Source organism: Podarcis bocagei (assembly GCF_964188305.1).
Source record: "Podarcis bocagei genome assembly, chromosome: 13".
NCBI lineage: Eukaryota > Metazoa > Chordata > Lepidosauria > Squamata > Lacertidae > Podarcis > Podarcis bocagei.
This window is the reverse complement of record NC_138138.1, coordinates 18,304,991-18,325,620: the sequence shown is the minus strand read 5'-3', so window position 1 is coordinate 18,325,620 and position 20,630 is coordinate 18,304,991. Positions and strand designations below refer to the sequence as shown.

Here is a 20,630-nt window from a genome sequence, read left to right as displayed (position 1 = left end):
TCTATGATTCTATGTCTTGTAGGGCTTGGGGTTTGTAGTTTTAAGCCTTGGCATGGCCTTGTTCAGAGGTGAGCAGCTCTGGATCTCAGCTCCCATCTGCCTCAGCCAGCATGGCCAATAGTCAGGGATGATGGAGGCTGTATCCCAACATCTTCAGGGCACTACATGTTGACGACGCCTGGTTTGCTAGTCTTTAACTGGTAGGTTGGGATAAGTGCGTCATATGCAGACCTAAAGTGGGTCACACACAGGAAGCAGAATTTTTGTAGTTGTTGAGATTTTTTAAAGGGAAGTAGAAATCATGTGTGCATATGTATATAATATGTGCTATGAATGTATATAGGGCATTGGTGGGGAGGAAAGAAAGCATTAGGAGAGAAGAAGGAAGGAAAGATATATGAGAACAGAAAAGCGGGGATGAAAGAGGGTGAATAACAACAAATAAATGTGAGAGCGAAAGAAAGGGAGGTGAAAGGCAAAGAGGATGAGGAATGAGGAAAGAGTGAAAGAATTGTAGTTAGAAGGGACCCTTTGGGTCATCTGATCCAACCCCCTGCAATGCTGGAATCTGAACACACGGTTCCCCATCCAATTTAAAACCATATCAGACCCTGCTTAGCTTTGTAATGTGCTAGCAGTTTTACTGCTGCACCACATCTAGACTGGGCCACACCTATTACAGTATTGACTTCTTTTTTTGTATTCATATTTTATCGAAAGAATTTCAATTATAAAGCAATTGTGATATAGAGGGGACAAAAAACAAAAGAAAAATGAGAAAAGAACAAAAATCTCTGGCATACAGCGCTTGGAGGGTTGGCTAACAGGGAATGTGAAAAAAGGCTGGTCAGGCCTGCTTTAGCCAGTGTACTTAGGACTGCAACCTCAGTATGCATAAAGGATGGAGTACTCACAAAGCCACTTAATTAAGGCAGATGAGAAAAAAGGGAGAAAAGTCTTGATAGCACTTTGCTGCAGAAGCTAAATGAAACAGAACATAATATGAAGAGGAAGGAATGGAGGGGTTTTGTCGTTCTTACCTCAGGCCTTGTACAAAGCAGGGAGACATTCAATCAAACATACTAAGAAGAACCTCCCTCAGAACTACATAGCTGATCAGAGCAGATGTTACCTCGGTGAGGATCATGCCACTCTGACTGGTCACTAAGCAACACCTACCTACCTACTTACCTACCTGAACACACACCTTCCCAGTTAGCTGCCCTGGGCCAGAGATTACCCAGTGCAAGTATACATGAAATTGAATTGAGTCCTGAATTGTTGACTCTAATCCATTTCATAGGCCTTTTGCTGCTGGAGCAACCTTTGCCAGAAGGCCAAGAACAGGTAAGAGTCAGGAGCCTGTCTCTGAAACCTGGCAGTGCTTACAGTATCTTAATTTCAAACCTAGAACCAATACGAGGTGTTTGACACCAGAATCTAGAATAATAATATTTTCATGGTTTGGTGTTGTTGAACTGTTTTCCTGCTTTTGAAGCTGCACCACACCCACCCACCCAAAGTAGCCCCAGAATTGTTTTTAAAATGTTAATAATGAATAGCTTCCTTCTGGAGAAATGAGTATTTCTGACAGAGCCCAAAGCAGGAAGGCCACCAACCTAAACTGGTTCTATCAGGGCAGCTCTTCCGCTCCTGGCTCCAGTTTATCTCCAGGCCACGAATGCGGAAATGTTTGCGTACATTTCAACGACCATTTCCATTCGCTATAAGCAAGGGAGGCTTAATTCTTGGGAAGCGGCAAGTTTTTTTTTTATTGTGCTTCAACTTGCATTATCATATGCCTTTATGGTTCCTTCCAGAATAATGTGCAATCCACTTGGATGAAACTCTAAGGATCAATGTGCTGCAGTCATTTGTCTGTTTAAATCCTTTCATACATTTTCGGTGGGCTTTTTTTGTAGTATGAGCCAGGAGGAGCCTTTTCACCTGCCACCGAAACGATGATAGTCAGAAACCCCCGAGAAGAGGCAGAGTGGGTAATAACAGCCACAAGAGTGCTCCTGCACATGTGCAGAATGCACTCAGCCATCCGAAGGGCATTTCTGCAATGTGAACGGCAGTCACCGGCTTCTCGCTGTTGGCATGGTCAGCAGGTGCCAAGAGCAAGATTTTGCCTCTGAGGGACCAGTGGCAGAACATGTCTATCGCTGCCCTCAGCACCTTTTTGCTGCTGCTTAATGTCCTTATTTTATGCTATTTGGGGTCCCCCCCTCCATAGGTTGTAGGCAGCCCTGAGTGATGAAAACACATTTGGAATAATAATAATAATAATAATAATAATAATAATAATAATAATAATAATAATAATAATAATAATAATATTTTAAAAACTGTGGCACAAAGAGACTTTTCAGAGACGGGCAGCACGACCTAGGCATGTTTAATGTGAAGCGAGTCCTATTGAGTTCAGCGAGACTTCCAGGCAGGCTGACGGAAGGAGCCGCGACTACATTTCCCAGCATGCCTTTCAACTTAGGGGGGCGCTAGTAGGGGGCGAAGCGCCGTGTGCGCGTGGTGTTCTTTCTTTCTTTTCCTTTCTTTTCAAAAAGGAAGTATGTGGGGGGGGGGGATGAGGAAATACTCGCCGCTTGTTTCAGCCGTGGCTTAAAGCGGCGTGGTCGGACTACACTACCCAGCGTGCCTCGGGATAGGCGGACTACGCGACCCAGCATGCCCGGCGGGGTAGAAATAAAAGAACCGTCGCATATGCGCCGCAGTGCGTGGTGGGAAATGTAGTCCGCGCCGCGTGAGGGAAACTTAAAACCGCCGGTGGCTGTGGATAACCGTGGCGTTCTGACGCCGTTGCCTCCTCCTGAAACCTGACCGGGGGGGGGGGGTTAAGCCGTTGCCGTCCTTCTCCCGCTTCCTCTCTGAGGCGACGCCGGGGTAGGCACTGTGCGCGCTCGGAGGAAGGACGCAGGCCGCGGCTGTTCCCGCCAGATGTTTCTCAGGCCCGTCAGCTCTTGGGTCCCCAGACGTTGTTAAGTCTACAAAAATATGTAGCCAGTTGTTAGGGATGATGGAAATTGTAGTCCAATGACATGGGGGGTGAGGACCAAGGCTGGAGAACCCCGACTGTCGCGGCCTCGCCTTCCATATGTTTTTGGGCAACGGCTGCCCCCATCCAGTAGGCTGCAGAAAGAGCTTGTGAGTCTTTCTAAGCAGGGCAGGTGTTTCCCAAAGTTGAGTCTTCAGCTGGGTGTTGTTTTTTTTATTTCTACTACAACTCCCATCATCCTTAGCTAGCAGGACCAGTGGTCAAGGATGATGGGAATTGCAGTCCTCAAACAGCTGGAGACCCATGGTTGGGAACCCCTGGGTTAAGGTTTGGTTGAGTTGGGCAGGTGGTGAGAGGGACATGGACGGGATGGGTCATGGAGGGTATCTTAAGCAAGGGTCCTGCAAAATACGTAGTTAACAACACTGCCTCCCATCCCCAAAAGGCAAGGGATGGTTGGTTCTCCTTCCGTTGGGTTGCCTTATGTTCTCTTTTTCCCCAGGACGCACCCTCTTTTTTATGGGTAGAGCCACAGCAATCCATAGTTAAAAGCAGAAGTTGGCAAGCATGTAATTTTTTTGGCTCTTCGCAATACAGTACAGCAACCCTAGCTGTGAGTTCTGTGTTTGGTGTTGGCCTCACATTGAACTGGCCATGACTCAGTGCTGTGACACTCTCCTAGAGGTTCGGATGTGTGGTTTGCAGTGACAAAGCTTCATTTGGGGTGTACACCTTCAGCCCATGGGTACATGCATTTTTATAGTGTATCGTGCCCAAGGAAAGCATTGAGCTGGATGCGATTCAATGCCATTTCGTTGAGGACAGTCTCCTGGATGTGTGGGTCTATGGTTTGTGGTGGCCCAAAGCTTATTTTGGGGTGTACACCCCTGGTTCTTTATTCTTTTCTACATTTTTTCAATAAATAAGAGAAAGTGTCATTATCTACTTAAACATTATGTACCAAACAAAGCAACCTTTCAAACATTATTTTCTATTTCAGCCTAATCAGTTGTTTTGGCTAATATTATAGTTAAGATGTCCAGTACCCAATATACAATATCCAATTAAATTATATATCCAGTATCACAAGAAAACCTTTATGTTGTTAAAACATTTAAAAACTGTATTTTATTCAAGGAAGCGGTAAATTCCTACTCCTTACTTTCCCACATGTATTGGCTATTATAGTTGTGGATATGTACCCTTAACGGTGCTCAGGGAAAGTATTGGTCCAGGTGCATTTCAATGTTGTCTAATAGTGGACACTCTCCTAGAGGTGTGGAGGTATGATTTGGGTCACCCAAAACTTATTTTGTTATGTCCGTACACAGTTCCTTATTATTTTCTACATATTTTGGATATTATTGCCATGGGAGTGTCATGCTTGACAGTGTCCAAAAGAAGCATTGTGCTGGATATTTGATGTGTTCTTGTAGCAGATACTCTCTTGGAGGTGCAAATGCATGATTTGGGGTGGCACAAAGTTTTATGGTGTATACCCCGGTTCTTCTCTACACATTTGGTATGGTGCTATGTTTAACATTGTCCTGTGCCCAAAAGAAACATTTGGGTAGATGTGATTCAATGCCATCTTATAGAGAACACTCTCCTGGAGGTGTGGAGGTACAATTTGCGTTGGCCCAAAGCTCACTGTGGAGTGCATACCCCTAGCTTGTTTGTTATTGTCTGTTGTGAATGTTATGGGAACTTACGAATGTTGTGGAAACACAACAGTTTGGAGTAGTCAATTACTGTGAATCTTGAAAGGGACAGTCCCATACTCATGATGATATGGAGCATAGCAAAGCTGATTTTGAGGTTTATAGACATACAAATTTTAGTTTTTAAACAAATTTTCTGATTGCACTGTTTTGAACTGTCCTGTCAGTAAGAAACTGGGAACTAGTAATCAACTTCATCATAGCAGGGAATGAGGTTTTTCCTAGCAAGCTGAATGATGATTGGGAGTTTAATACCTAAAAAGGGCCACCTCCTTCCTTTAAAAAGTGTCAAACTAGATGTTTGCTTAATATGTAGGATGCAGATCCATGTCTTGCTCTCTCTGTGTGTGATTCTTGCAGGGAATCCAGAATGCAGGAGAGCTATCTCTCCTCTCCTCCACCACCATTGGAAGAGATTCTACAGAAACGCAATAGCCCAGTTGGGATGGATCGGATTGGAAGGGATAATTTTCCTTATGGGTTGCTTCCTTTTTCTTTAGGGATCCCTCCAAAATAGAATTACAGAAAGCTTTATCCCAGTCTGGCTGAACTATCTGACACACCCTAGTCTCTTTAGTTGCTTTGGAAGTATTTGAGCCCTACTGCCAAGGACTCATTCCTTCAGCTTCAGGAGAAAATAAACGAAATGAGCTTTGGATTTACTCTCCCCTAAGACCAGATGATACTCAAATTCACAGTAATTTGTGATCTATGTTTAGAACACAAAGGGAAAGCTTTACCAACCGTGCAGTTTGCACATGGAGATGATTTTAATACAACATTCCTTTTATAAAGGAAGAACAAACTCTGGAGCAGTATGCTATGTGTTAAAAAAACCTCTAGTTTGGCCCTATGATTTCTGCCATACCATAGGAATCTTGATTTCATACAGCAGAAGGGATTAATTTGGGTATGGTATTTCAGGTATGTAGCAGGAGGTTAGGAGCAAGGGAAATACAACTGCTTCTTGAGTTTCCTTAGTGTTCTTCATTCAGGTTCAGGACGTTATCCAGCTCATAAATGGAGTGGGTGGATTTTCTTATTAACTCAGGTTTTACAGAAAGACACCCCAGTAATATTTTATGTGGCTTCGAGTCACCTTGCTTGCAGGAATTTTTCTTATGCGGTGTGTTCTTCTCTGCAGTTTTGTTAGGACGTGCCCCTTACTCAGTTCAGAGGGATGGTGGATTAGACCCCTAAGCCTGCCTCAGAGGGCATGACCCCAGTCTGATCCCATTGGCTGTGCAGAGACACTTGTTGGGGAATCAGGCTCCCTGATCGTTAGTGCAGCCCTGTAGTCTCCATTGATGCGAAGTGAGGCCAGAGACTTGCTAGTAAATGTCTGCCAAATGACATTTCTATGCAGACATTCTCTCAAGTGTGGCCAGTTGGGGTGGAGAATGTTATTATGAATAATAGTTCCCCCCCCCTACCCATCCTCGCAAGTTGCTCACAGTATATGCGGCTCTGTCCCTGAACCAATTTTATCCTCACAACAATCCTGTGAGGTAGGTTAGGCTGCGTGTAAACCACCCAGAGAACTTGCTGTGGCACCTGACAGAAAAGAGATGGCTTGCTTGGTCTCTTTCCAGACATTGGGTTGTAGCCAACTGCCTGCTATATTCAAAGCAGAACCATTGAAATCAATGAGCATGATCTCAGTGGGTCTACTCTTGAAGTGTGACTTACTTGGATAGAGCCCAGTGTCTTTGGTTTCCTTTGCTACTCCCATACATAGATCTACTTCACTCTTGCCTCTGTTCTCTTGCCTCCTGGCTCCTCTTCTTATAAAGGAAGTTTTGTTGTATGGATAGTTGCTAAATAGTCTATAGCTGCACAGCAGGACCTGGAACTGCTATCCTGTTCATCTTCTTTTGCCTGCATCCACTCCAGATATGTAGTGTTATGTCAGGACGATTATAAGAGGGAGCTGAGGGGCATAGCACTAGTTGCCTGCCTGCTCCTACCTTCCTGAGTCCCCAAATTTTATTTTTTTTCAAGAGAATGTTTTCAGAATTGTTATTATTCCTGCATACTCCCACAATACTAGTCTAGAACAGAATGGTGTAAGGTCAGGCAGCGCCTCAAATGTCTGTTGAGCGATACAGACATTTCTTGCATGCCACTGTTGGAAATCACAGGCTAATCAAGAGGGGCTATTGGTCTTACCAGCAAGGGAAATCTTTTGTTCTGTTCGTTTCCCTCATTTACAGGCCTCAACAGCCCAAGTCCCAGGAGCTGCTGTCTGGTATATTCATGGGATCAGGTATGAATACTGAATCTGACGCAACAGAGCTGATGGAGTTTGTCTCCTGCTCCTGATTTACCTCTTGTGGCCATTTGCACATCATTGGTTATTCATTAGTTCATTATCTGCCTACCCCCATCCACTCATAATTCTTCCTCATTGGTGTTTAAGGCAATATATTCCCTGATAATCTTCCATCCAAGAACTGACAAAGCCCAGGCCAGCTTGGCTTCAGCATGTCTGCTTCATTTTGTGCCATTAAACCATGCCCCTGGACATTATTGAAGGGTCTAGCAATGGACTACATAGCTGGACTACAGCAGGAATGAGCAACCTGATGACCTTGAGGTGCTGTTGGACTACAGCTCCCATCATCTGTGACCATTGGCCATGCTAGTTGAAACTCATGGGAGTCCAATTACATCTAAAAGGCCACTGGTTCCCCAGTGGCCTTTTAGATGTAATTGGACTCCCATGAGTTTCAACTAGCATGGCCAATGGTCACAGATGATGTAATTTTTTTTAGCTGGTTTGACTTCCTAGTGCAAGAGCTTTTTTTAAAAAAAAGTGAGGTGAAACCAGCCTAGTGTGGAGATGCATCACAGGAAATTACTCGTGTCGTGAAAAGGCCTCAGATACATCTGAGCTCAGTTAGTGTTTGATTGGCTAGACTTTTGCAAAAATAGCCCTGCAGTGATTGAGAATGGTAGGCAAAGGGCTGTATCTGTGACTTTGCAAGGAATAAACACTAGCTCAACACCTTTTCATCAGTATGATTTCCTAGGATGTTGGTGTCTTTCACCCCCCCCCCCCCAGATAATCAGCTTGGAAAACTAAAGCAGATTCTTACTGTCAGTTTTGCCTCCTGCCTGGTAAAACTCCACCAGGTTTAGCAGTAACTTGGCAAGCCGTATACCTTTTGTTTATCGGAAAACATTGCATATGGCTAAGTTATAGCCTTGCTTCTTCCTCTTTCTCTCACATAAACAGATGCAAAAACACCTGGGGCCCCCCTCTGTATCCCATAGAGTTTATATTTGCAAATAAAATCAGTAAATTACATTAGTTGCTCTGCACAGGCATTGGAGGCAGAGACAGGGCCTCTGGCCCAGGACAAGAGGTTTGGTAGAGGAAGGTAAAAAGGGAGTGTGAGAGAGAGAGCGTGAGTGATTTAGTCTGTCCTGCCTGGATGCCATAGGATGGGCTTAGTCAGCACAGGATCAATTACATTCATCTTGGAGATTCTGCTCTCAGGGTGAGGTTTCCTAGAGGTACAGTTTCTTCGTGGGGTGAGAGGAGGGCTGAGAATCCTGGGTTGAGGAACCGCTCTAGGGGTGGGAGTGCAGATGGTGCAAAGAGCCATTTTCTCTAGCAAAGGGAAAAATAAATAAATAAAGTGGCTGGGTTCTAGAGCAGAGACCTAGAACCCTGGCACTCTAGAGCATGTAGCCAAGAAAAGGTTCTAGAATGGCAGGAGCCAATTCTCCCAGCACAAGAACCAGATAAGACCCTCAAGCGAGTAATTCGGATCCACCCAGTTGGGCTTTGTGGGATGAGGTGGGAAGTGAAGGCCTATTGGGACCAAGCTGGGCCCTTAGAGAAGAAACTCTATGCCAGGCTTGAGGATGAGATGGGAAGTCAGGAACTGAGTAGGAATCTTGAGAGATGGAGAAACCACACCTCTTGGCTCAGGAGCCAATCTGGGTCATTGCAAAGGTGCAGTTGTTAACAACTGGGATTTCTGGGCTCTCTCCAAGAAAAATGTGGGTGGAGGGGGGTGAGATGAAAGAGGGGGAAGTCTATTATACATCACACCTGGGTGCTACAAGGCCAGGTGTGGAGGGCAATTATAAACTTGGTGACTCACACCAGAGGAGAGGATTAAATGGGGTGGAGGGGAGTGTACCAACCTCCTTCCCTGTAGCCCCTGTCCCCCACCCAGCAACCACAAAAATCAAAACACAACCCAGTGTCAAATGCAGGCATTACCACCCCTTTCCCCCTCCCCTCCCCCTCCCCAATAATCATTCCCAGGGAACAGATCCCTGAATCACAAAGTCAACATTACATATTTCATTTCAGTACATTAAGGCAAGAGGATTCAATGCTGCGGTTCTCAACCCTTCTAGGACCAGTACACCCTCAGACAACCCAGTTTAATGCTGGGAAATTTATAATCCCTTCTTGGAGAACCCAGGAGTCCTGCCTCTGCCTCTGCCTCCACCCATTCAGCCCAAGTGTCTTTTTGAAGAACTCAGGATTCCCTGGGTGACTCCTAAATCCCCTTTCATCCCATATGCATTAGATCCCACTTTCTGCCCAAATATGAGGACTAGATCTTTAGCTAAAAGCAATATCTTATCCAAATTTTGACTAAGTAGATGCTCACTCTTTCTAGAAATCTGAGGAACCCTGTCTTCCGCAGCCTTCCGGAGTTTCTGTCCTGCTTGCTTCATTCCTCTTAAATCACACACTTCTCCCCAAGCTTGGGGTCTTTCCTCTTCCCTTGCAGCGGTATGGAAACAGCAGTAGTGTAAGTGGGGGAGGGAGTACAGAGCATAATGCGCTCTTGCCAAAGGCTCCACTATGGAGAAGGCCCAGCGGGAAGACGGGCACTAACCTGGGCACTGCCTGCCCTTTCCTCTCCACAATCCAACAGAGAATTTCTTGGGGATCAAAGTTGGGGTCTCCTGTGCACAAGAACTGCTAGTTAATGGCTCTGAGAAATAGGACCCCCCAATTAATTATTCTCCCAAAGTAGGCCATTATACCTCCAATCATACAATCTATAACTGTTACCTTTCCAAGCCCCCCTCCCCAAAATTACATATGCAGCGTTGACTGTTCCTCCTGTTCCATCTCCTAGGCATCATTTCCCTATGAGGTCACCCATGCCTCTTTTAAAGAACCCAGGAGAACTGGTCCAGTTCCCCTACCATGATAAATCATTGAAGCCCCCATTTCCCCCTCCTAGAGCACCCAAGAGTCCTGGCTCCAGATCCTTCTCCCCATAACTGTTCTCTTTCTCCCTACCCACCCCCCTTAATCAAGTAGCTGTAGTTCCCCCACTTACCCAGAGCTGGGACACGAATCTATGAGGGCCGCCCACGTGAGGAGCTGAGAACGGCAGCACAGATACCCCCCTCCCACCCATAATTGGAGAGGAGACCGTGTTTCCTGCCTCCCCGCAACATCATCATTATGGAAGACATTCTAAAGTTTTGTTTGTTTCGTTTCGCTCCCTTGTTGGGGTCTGTGGACAGGAGGTGCCAGTGCGGCCAGTCCGACGAGACGAGACAAGAGCCCTTTTTTAAAAGAAAAGAAAAGATGGCCGCTCAACCAGCAGCACTCAGGTGCAGCGTCGGCGGCAGGTGTCAATTATCCACACAGTGAGGGGGAGGGCATTTTGCCACGTGGCACTACAGTGTGGCCTCGGTGACTCTTGGGGCGCAGTGGGGCAAACGACAGCCACGAGTCTGGAGCTGGGGTGGGGGCAGGGCGAGGCCACATGGTATGGAGTTGTGGCTTTGCAGGCACAGTGGGAATCGCCGCATGGCATCGCGTTGGGACGTGGCAGCGACAGAAAGGGACACCACAAGGCGGCTGGGCAGGAGTGATGTGGCGAGAGGCACCCTGAGAGGGAGGCACACACAAAGCCACGTGGCACAGAGCCATGGCACCGGGTTAACCCAGCTATGCAAATGGGGCGAAGGTGTGCGACTCCGCTCAAAACATCCAGTGGCCCGCTTGCCCAACATCAGCTGGCAAAAGTTGCTGCCCAAGCTCAAAAATCCCTCATGCCTATTTAAGTCCTTAATTGTTCCACCCTAGTGGCTAGCCTCTTGTATCCAAATGGCTGCCGGTACCCTTCTCTCGTCCCTCTGTGGCCTAGTTGTTCCTACTTGGCTGCCTCTGCCTCTGTTCCTTCCAGCAATTTCGGCTGCCTCCCTAGACCTCTTGAGGTTCTGCACCTGCCTCTTCCTTAGGCTGCAGGCAGCCACCTTGAAAACCCTGCCTATGCGGACCTCCTAAATCCCCTTCGCATGCTAGACTGGGGGCATTAGAGCACTCGCCGAGAACACAGCTTCTGCAACAGGAGCTCCTTCTTAGAGGCTATGACCACTGGCAGTCTCGGCTGAGTCTTTTGAGAAACGGCACTTTGCCCGCCCTACTTTTCTCCCAACCATGAGGGCTAGAAATCCACCTTCTTTTAATAAAAGCAAAAGCTGAAACTTCTTAAGGTTCTGTGAATATCCTGGCTGCCCACGTAAACGTTTATTTGCCTGGGGCCTACCACCAGTTGGGTTTTTTCTTTTTTTGCATGCCTGGGTTAATCTTGTGGTCATGAAGGGAAAAGGGTACATTGCTGGCCTTGATGGGATGTCGGATGCACAAGGTTTACCCTACGTCATGGAGTTATGGGCACATGTGTGATGGGAGCCACGTAGTACAGAAACGTGGCGTGGCTCAGACAAGCAGCGTGCTACGCCACATGGTTAACGGTCGTGGGAAGGACTTAGCTGTATGGCACAGAACTACGGTTTCAGAGGAGCAGGAGTGGGGCGGTCAGCTGCATGGCACAGTTGTGGCGGGGGTGTCGGTGGCCAGCTGTCGATTTTAAGAGTCACAGCACAGGTGAAGTGGTAAAATGGGGCCAGCCACAAGGCTTACAGTCATCGTACAAATTCCCCCGCACACTTTTCCCCACAGCTCGTAATCCCTGACGTGGAGATTGAGAGGGGAGGAGTCAAGGAGTCGTCTCCCGCCCCCCGCTCTTGGACGGAGCATCACTCTGAGGATCCCAGCAATGAGCAGCAGCAAGAGCAACCCCTCCCTGGCCTGTGTCTTGGGGGGGGGGGAAGCAGTCCGTGCACTGGGTCCCGGTGTCCAAATGGCTGCAATGGGGAGAGCAAGTTATGGAGCACCCCCTTGTAACGCTGGGCTCTTGTTTCTTTGGCAGCTGAGCATTGGGGGAGGGGAAGGGGGATGCTCCATCCACAGCACAGATATGGTCAGTATCCGAGACCTCTCGCCCCTTGGAATCGGTGCAGGAGCACATGGCGCCGAAGGAGAGAGCACAAGAGACCCAGAGTGGGAGCACCTACCCACACCCTACTTTTATGTCGCTTTGTCTTCCCTGTTCCAGCCCCTCAATCTTGGCTACCCATCCGGAGCTGGAATTCCTGGTTGCCACAGATACCCCTCTGGCAGAAGAACGTTAAGAGAGACTCCCAACTTCTATGGGAAATTGTCTTGTTATCTTCCCCGTTCTGGAAGTGCAGAAATACGCAATACATTTCCAAATGGAGGCGGCGTGGAAATAGCTTTTGAAATGAGGACAAAATGAAGCTTGTTGTTGAATATGCAAGGTGTGAGCTGGAGCACAACAGCACGCATGTATATGGGGACCACACTACAACTTGCGAATAAGCTGTTTTGCAGACTATTAAAGCCAGGGTTGTGTGTACTCTGTGGTATAAATGGAGTGAGACTTGTTTGCTTTTGCATCACCAGTGTGAATTCAGGGTGTGATATGAATTCACTCATCTGGTATGACCAATGAGATGCAGCTCTACATCAGCTTAACAACATCAGGTGTCTCATAAGAGTGTATAAAGCAGGCTTGGAATTAGCAACTTGTCTGATCACTGACGGGGGACTATTCACTGCTTCCAGGTGATATACCACAAAGCTTTTGTAAACAGGAACAGATCTGGGTTCTTCTGAAAAGGTTGTTGATGCACCATGGATGATTAAAAATAAGGATGGATGAGCTAAATCTTGCTCTGGAAGACTACACAGAAGTGAACCAACACCACACATCAAAGTGCACTTAGTTTCAGAGGATGGTTTTACAAATACAGCATATACTGTCTTTGCAGCGAAGAGATCACACGTAGGTTTAAACTTATGGGAATGGGGCTGAACCCTACATACAGCATCTTGTGTCTGGCCATGTGGCACAACCCATCCTCTTCTGCCCAAATGCAGGCTCAAACCACTCATCAGTTCTAGATCATACAAGCCTGACAACAATGGCCTTTGACTGGAGAGCAGGTTCCTTCATAGAATGGGGTCTGCGGAATAAATGGACCCAATGTTGGTTTTCTGATAGGATTACTGAAACTCAGCCAAATAAGAGACTATAAGGTCAAAATTATTTTTGACTATGTTTGCATAAACGCATACACCTTTATGCAGCTGTTCTGCCATTCAGATGCACCTCACCCGGTTCTCTTTGTGATAAGCCCTGTGGGTGCTACAGTGCTGAATTTATGACAAAAGGGTGGTAAGAGCCACAGGCAATCTCAGATCACAAACCACACCAAGACTCACAAAATGATCCCTGTTCATATTGGAATGACTGATGTTTCCTCATGGCTGGTCCCATGCTGCTGGAATTACATGGGACAGGCAGTTGATACTTCCTGCGCCAGCTATTTCTCCTTCCCTCCCAATCCAAGTTGCCAATACTGTTGTGTAATAACCCTGTAACATTATTGGCTCCAGCTAATTTTAGCTTTTGAACACTACAAGCCTGATGTGGGATCCAGCCACTGGAAAGAGGCAATACCACACACAGTTCTAATGGTAGGCTTGATTTGTTGAGCAGTGTGTGCCTGGCAAGTCACCCACACCACAGCTTTGCCACTGAGCCACAGCTCAGCAGCAGCAGAACAGACCTCTTGCCTTACTAAAAGGACCACGAGGCTCACCCACAGCAGGCAGTAGTGCAGGGCAGCTGCATGCTCGGGTTAAGAGTCCGGGATGGGTCTGTATGCTTTACTCAAGCATGTTGTTCAGTTGCACCTGCATGCTGAGATCTCAGCTTCCACTTCAAAAAGAGACAGCAAGTTTCTAGTTTTATGACTGTGGAAAGACGACTAAATGGGCAGTGTTTAACAAACGCCCCAAAGATGGGGTCTGGGGAGGAAGAAAGCAGCTCAGGGAGATTCCTAATGAGTTTGTGGGATCTGGGCCCTCTTCTTCAACAGCCAACACATAATTAATTTTGCAAAGTAAGCATATATGCAAATTTACTTTTCTCAGAGGTTCTTTTTTTATATAAAAGGCAGAGTACATAACAACCCTGGTACTGTGAAGATGCACAGGGCAAGCTGTTACATGGTTAGATGAACTGATGTGCAAACAGCTGCAAAGTAAGAACAATCAGCAGCATGGAGGATGAAATATAGATATCTATCTTCTCTATCTATATTTACATGCAGGCAGGCATGGGCTGCTGGACAGCTGACGCCATCCATTCGAGGCAGCGAAGGTGATGAAGCAAGCTGCAACGCCGATGGAGCACTGAAGGGCGAGTGCATGTAAGCAGATTCGCACACTCAAAACGCACACACTTATATATAGCTTGGAAAGCGATGCTCTGCAAGTGAAGTGTCCGTATGCTGTGTTGGCGGCAGCTGTTGGATGAGTGAAATGGGCAAACTGCTACATGGCATCGCAGAGGAGGAAAGTGCACACCCCTGAGGGTGCCCAGGCAAGCTTTGGTGAGCTTCTCCAAGTATCTCTCTGCCAGGGGGGGATCCCCACCCTCACCCGCAGGGTCTCTCCTCGCAGCTTCCCCTGTGCCTAGCCCCACAGCTGCAACCCTTCCACTCCCCACTTCTCCCCACTGGTGGAGGTCCATTGTACATTCAGGCGAGAGGCTCCCCAGGGCAGGGTGGTTTCCCCCATCACCTCTCCAGAAAAAACTTGAGGGCACGGGCAATGTTCATGCGGTGCCCGACTCGCGTCACGCCCAGGTCAATGAAATCTTCCTTGGTGAGGGACGGCAGGTGAGAGCCGTCGATTTCGTTGTCCAGGAACCGATCGCGGTGCTCGCCCAGCTTCAGGTACTCCAGCCAGTCGGCCACGTCGTACTTGGTCCAGAAAGGCAGTGGCTTGGAGCCGAACGGCTTGTCCGTGGCCGGTGGCAGGAAGTGGGTGGGAGACAAAGAGCGGCTGCCCGAGGGGAAGCCGGGGAAAGGGTGCTCGCCCCCGGAAGTGGGCGAGCCGCGGAGATCGAAGACGCCGGTGTATATGGGCACAGAAGGCAGGATAGGGAGGGAGGACGGCCTGGGGGCAGGGCTAATCTTGTGCTCACTGGGCAGGGCAGCTGGACTCGGGGCGCGCCGCAGGGCCGGGCGGATGTCAAACTCCACGCTTTTGGGGTGCTTGCCCTGGGGGGACTTAGGCCAGTTATGGAAAAGGCTGCTTACGGGCTTGGAGGAAATCAGTGATGGGGACGTCTCATCTGGGAGCCTGCAGGGAAGGAGACAAGGAACAAGAGACAGTTAGCCAGAAGAAAGCATGAGCTGGAGTAGAAGACTGGCTTCCCTGCAGCCCTGACTATGATAGAGATGTGGAACCTGTGACCCTGTTGGGGCTCCCAACTCCCATCAGTCCCAGCCTGCTTGATCAACAGTCAAGGATGATGGGACCCAACCAGTGCTGTAGATTCAACTCATTGCAAAGGTCCACTTTCCCTACCCTTGGTGTATGAAATCACTTGCTGGCATACATCTCAGTAGCTGGACTTCAGCAGAAAACTATACACTTCCAGTCGCACACATGCAATGATCAGGCACAAGAATCCTTTTTTGGAAATCCAACAAACCCAAAGCACATGTGGGATGTTGCAATCTGGAATGAAAGTTTGGGGGGAGGGGATGCTCCTTTCTTGCCCTGAGGGTTGTTTTTCTTATAGAACTCCCTCCCTCCACACAGCTTGTTGTCCCCATGGGTAAAAAGTTCAGTGAGGCAGAAGTTTATAAGAAAACCAGCCTGCAGGGAAAATAAGCTTCAAAACTCTCTCTCTCTCTCTCCTCACTGCTGTTTTAGATATATATATATATTTAAAAACTCACAAATATCTGGAGGAAGATATTAAAGTGACTGAGCACTGATTTGCAGGAACGCTGCCAACGAAGGACAAAACCACATGAGACAGCAAACTCCTCATATAAATGAAGCTATGCTGGTCTTTCTCAAATTACCTTTGAAGATGGAGAACTAGAAGGTTGCAGTAAGGAGAATCCACATTACCATATCCAGGATGGAGACCATTTCCATGTGGCAGCTCTCTCCACACCTAGATGGCTTCCACACCTGGATCCTCTTGCCAGCGTCAAGAGGTTGCTGGCAGTAGGTGTAGAGAAGGGAGGATCCATGGTGCAAGCTGTGCTAGATATGGAGCAATGCTCCAAAGAAAATGCAGCTATGCTGTAACGTCTGCTTGGTGATCATGAAGCTGGTAGAAGTTCCTCAACAGTGGAACAGGAATGGTCTGACATAAGGCACATTTCCATCCCTGACCATGACACATTCATTCAAAAGGAGAAGCTCGCTTGCACTGTCTGCTGCCATTTCCATCCTCCCCACATTTGTTTGGTTGGCATAACAGTGGGCCACAACACACATAGGGAAATTCCCGCAACCAAACAGGAGCACATGGTGGAAAAAAACAAAATTTAGACATCAGCAAGTGTAAAAATAGACCTGGTGGTTGGGAGTTTTTAAAAAACAAAACTTCCGCCAGGGTTGCCTTGACAATCGGAGAGGTAACTCCATGAAGCCTAAATGTATCTACTAAAACTCCATTCTGAAAGTCAGGAGGCTTGGCCTCCTCCAAGTGTAGGTTACTTGTGGTCTTCTAGGGACTCCAACTCTCATCAGCCCTTGCCAGCATTGTTCTGATCTATTGCTACAAAGTGGGTTTTCCCTTGGAAAGGAGCAAGGCGAAAACTGCTCAGACCCTTGCCTCAAAAATGAGGGTCAAGCAGAAAACCACGTCAATCCATGCTTTCTAGACACAGCACAAGTGGAAACGTGGACAAGCCCTGAGTCTTCATCAAAAATTGGCCTTGACTGAATTGACTCTCATGGAGCAACTTGGGCTTCAGATTTTTCTTTTGGGAAGAAAAGAATCAGAATAGCACCTCCCTGAATGTATTCATTACCATTTTTAAAAAGCACACACAACAGGATTTTGGGAATGAATGAAAATCCTTCCAAGTTCAGTCATCCCCCTATGATATTCACAGAGCGACAAAGAGGCCTGTGTGCAATCAGAAAGGCATTGCAACTTGAGCACTCAAGTTAACTTGGGTCACACAGGGCTTGAGGCCCTGCTTCATAATGACCAAGAAAAGGAAAGCAACTTGATAAGGAAAACAGGCTCCTTCTCTGAGGTATGCACCGTCAATGGAACTCAATAGGGGGAGCCCTATGGAACTTTTTCCAGTCTATCTTCAATACTGGGAAGAAAAAGTGCACTGAGCTGGCAATTGAGGGAGCCACAGCAAGCCTGCCTCACACTAGGGAAGTGGATGGATCAAGCAGAACGGAACTGCCTTGTGGGAAGAAGATATGCTTACTAGAGTAGCCTCTGAAGGAAGAATTCATTCCACTCCAATGAATTCAGGAATGGTTCTCTTCTCCCAGAAGTCATCTGTTTCCCTACTTCCATTCCAGAGCATTTTGTACCATACCATACCCCTCACTCCACCTTCCCATAGTGCTCAGAAGTTATGGCTCTTCTGATATAACCCAATACAGCATCTGATGTTTTGGACTACAGTGCCTATCATCTTGGCTGAGCCTGATAGGAGTTGTAGTTCAAAATGTCTGGAGGACACCAGGTTGGAAATGGCTGCATTAGACTACGCATCCCACTGCTTTTCTTCCCGCCACCCCATTTAAAATACCTAGGACCCCTCCTCTGAAATAAAGACTGCCAACCCATCCCACAAAAGACACAGGAGTCCTAACTGTCAGCCGATCTTTCCTACCCATTCAAAGACAAGCAGCTTTGATTATGCGTGTTGGGTGCAAGATCCCAACTTTTCTCTTTCCCAACTCCACGGCATCGGAGGAACGGCAAGTGAATTCTCCCAGCGCAGATGTGTGACCGCAGATGAATGACAGAATGGAGCAAATAAAACTCAGCAATGCGACTGCGTTGGATGGAGAGTGCTGTGGACCCACAATGCCTATGCCTCTCCGCAAGTGTGTGCATATGGAAGCACAAGTGCTTGTGCAAGTGCCAGCAGCCTGAGGGTGAACCCGGTCCACTTCAGTGGTGCAAAGAGAGGAGCAGGTGGCTACAGGAAAGTAACCTCGGCTAGGAAGGAGAAGACCCTGGCATGGAAGATTCCATGGCACAAAAGCTGAGCAAGGATGTGTGTGCGGAGCCCCCGGATGTGGAACCAGCAGCCTTGCAGATGTTGTTGCACTCTAGCTCCCATCAGCCCCAGCCAAGCAGGGTGAATAATCAGGGATGATGTGAGCTCAAGTGGAGTGCCACAGGTTCCTTGTCCCTGGTGTAGGGCCAACAAACAACTTGGGACTGGAGTGTTGTAAGGGACAGCTTTGTCCCATATGTTCCTGCCTGGCAACTGTGGTTCGCAGATGGGACAGTGCTGAGGGCACCATTTGCCCCAGAGGTGTGTTCAGCTTGTATGAGAAACTGGGCTTTTAGCACTGCAGCTCTCTGGAATTGATTTCCAGCCAAAATTAGGTGCCCAGTGTCACAATGAGTAGGTGCCTACTTTCCCTGAGTACTGACCTAGTCACGGAACAACTGTACATCCGAAGAAATTATTTTATTGCTTTTTAAAAGAATTTGCAAAGTTTCTTACTGCTTTTAAGCCTGCTGCAATGATTTCATTGTTTTTGAACTTGTGTTTGCAGTGTTTTATTCTGTTGTTATCTTGTAGACTGCTTCAATGGCTTTATGTTATAAAGCAGTCTATAGATTTGTTAATAATAATAATGATGATGATAATAATAATAATAATAATAATAATAATAATAATAATAATAATAATAATGCAGAAGAGGAGACAACTAAACCACAGATTTCCTGGGTATAAAGGTAAAATGCCCCCTTTCTGCCTTCCAGAGAGCTCTTCCAGATGTAACCTGCTAGTGTCAGTGGTCTTCAGATCGTGTTCCAGGGAATCTGATGGTTTTCTCAATGGAAATGCCAATCATGGTGGACAAGCTTCTCTTAGGGCTGATCCAGACTCTATTTTGTTCCATGCCTTCCAGGCACAGGGCCACACTTTAAAGCTTCATGTCTGGGTTTTGTTTTTGTCAAAGCGCCTTTCCTGGGAAAACCCATGTTCTCCCACTGAGTTGGAGCAAACATCAACCCACAGAAAACCCAATGGCCGTTTGCTCCGATTCAGCAGTAAAAGATGAGTTTTCCCAGGAAAAAGCACTAGGACAAAAAAACCCCCAATAATGCTCAGACACAGCTTTAAATCCTGGACCTGTGCCTAGGAATCCGGCACTAAAGGCAGTCTAGATTAGCCCTTAGTGACAGCTTGTCCCTCATTACCAATCTTTCTCTGCAACACAAAACTGTAGCAAAGTCCTGGTTGCAATTTAGAGCATATTCTTAAGTCATCTGACTTTATTTTTTTAAAAAAGAAAAGCCTAAAAGGAGAGGTGTATGTCTGGAATTTGACTGGGAGAGGGGTGCTGGGGGAGTTTCCCTCTCACGCCATTTCCCCCAACCAAATCCTTTCCTGCCTTTGGCTATTAGCCTTGCTTTGAGAGAGGCGTGCGGAAGGAAAACAGCATGTTCAACAGAGACACCTGCCTCCAGTAGGGCTAAGCGCAACTTTGGGGGAAGAAAGGAATTTTGGAAAACAGCATGGGGAGAATTTCACCCTGCCCCAGTGCTGTTGCACCAAGTTGGAAAGCCATTCCCAGACCTGCTGGGTCACAGGAAGTTTGTCCCTTGTTTAGTGGGGAGCAGGGACCAGCCTCCCCAGAGTGTAAACTCAGTGCACACTAGGATGCAAGGCTCTGCAAGGCAAGTGCTGCACAGCAAACACAAAGGGGATCTTCAGCAGAAAGGATCCCCCCACAAAACGAAATGTGAATGCTGCACAAAGAACACAGGAACACAGAATGCTGCCTTATACCAGGTCAGATCACTGGGTCCATGCTGTCTACACTGACTGGCAGAGGTTCTTTGGGGTTTCAAAAAGAAAGATTGGAGAGGTTGGGGATTGGACATGGGGTCTTTGCATGAAAAACAGATGGTCTACCACTGAACTACAGGCCTCCATATCCAAATGGGAAATCTTACTCCTCTATGCATTTACACACACCATTTGGGTCTCCAGTGCAGGCCCACAAGGCAAACGCAGCCTACCACCCATGCATGGTGGCCATTCAAGACCAAGACTGCCAATTTTTGCTGCCCGTCTGCAGTGTAATATGATCAAGGGGTTGTCACCAAGCAAGCCAAAATGATGAGCTCTATTCAGCAGGGTGGGTCAACATGTTGTGGGCTAGTCAAAAAGGGCTGTTTCTTGATCCCTGCCACAATGTGCTGTGAAACCCAATGGCTTGGTGACTTTCAAAATATTTGCATCTGTTTCTGATCCTTTAGGAGCAAATGTTGGACATTAGAGGAAGAGTCTTACCCATTATTGGCTTGAAGAGACCTTTGCCTGAACATATGAGTACAGTACAAGACAAAGGTATATACTTTGTGCGTGCAAGATGCGCACACATGCCAAGAGACCCTAAATACATGTGTATGCTTCTATAGTCATGCTGCTGGTTTGGATGGTCTCCTTGGATGTCTAAGGAGGAGCTGGGCCTGTGTTCTGAGTGCACG

The 20,630-nt window shown here is 47.2% G+C and overlaps 1 protein-coding gene across 7 annotated transcripts in view; it reads right to left on the bottom strand.

Moving 5' to 3' along the window:
- Window positions 1-7,553: 7,553 nt before the first annotated feature.
- SHANK1 (SH3 and multiple ankyrin repeat domains 1) overlaps window positions 7,554-20,630 on the bottom strand; it is a 113,181-nt gene continuing 100,104 nt past the window's right edge. For 5 of the 7 annotated variants that reach the window (XM_081166015.1, XM_081166016.1, XM_081166017.1 and 2 more), the window contains one exon: window positions 7,554-15,253. In XM_081166015.1, the coding sequence (XP_081022141.1) occupies window positions 14,686-15,253 (568 nt within the window). In that variant the 3' untranslated portion in view covers window positions 7,554-14,685. The remainder of the gene's footprint in view (window positions 15,254-20,630) is intronic. The other 2 variants (XR_014001253.1, XR_014001254.1) reach the window with 2 other exon arrangements.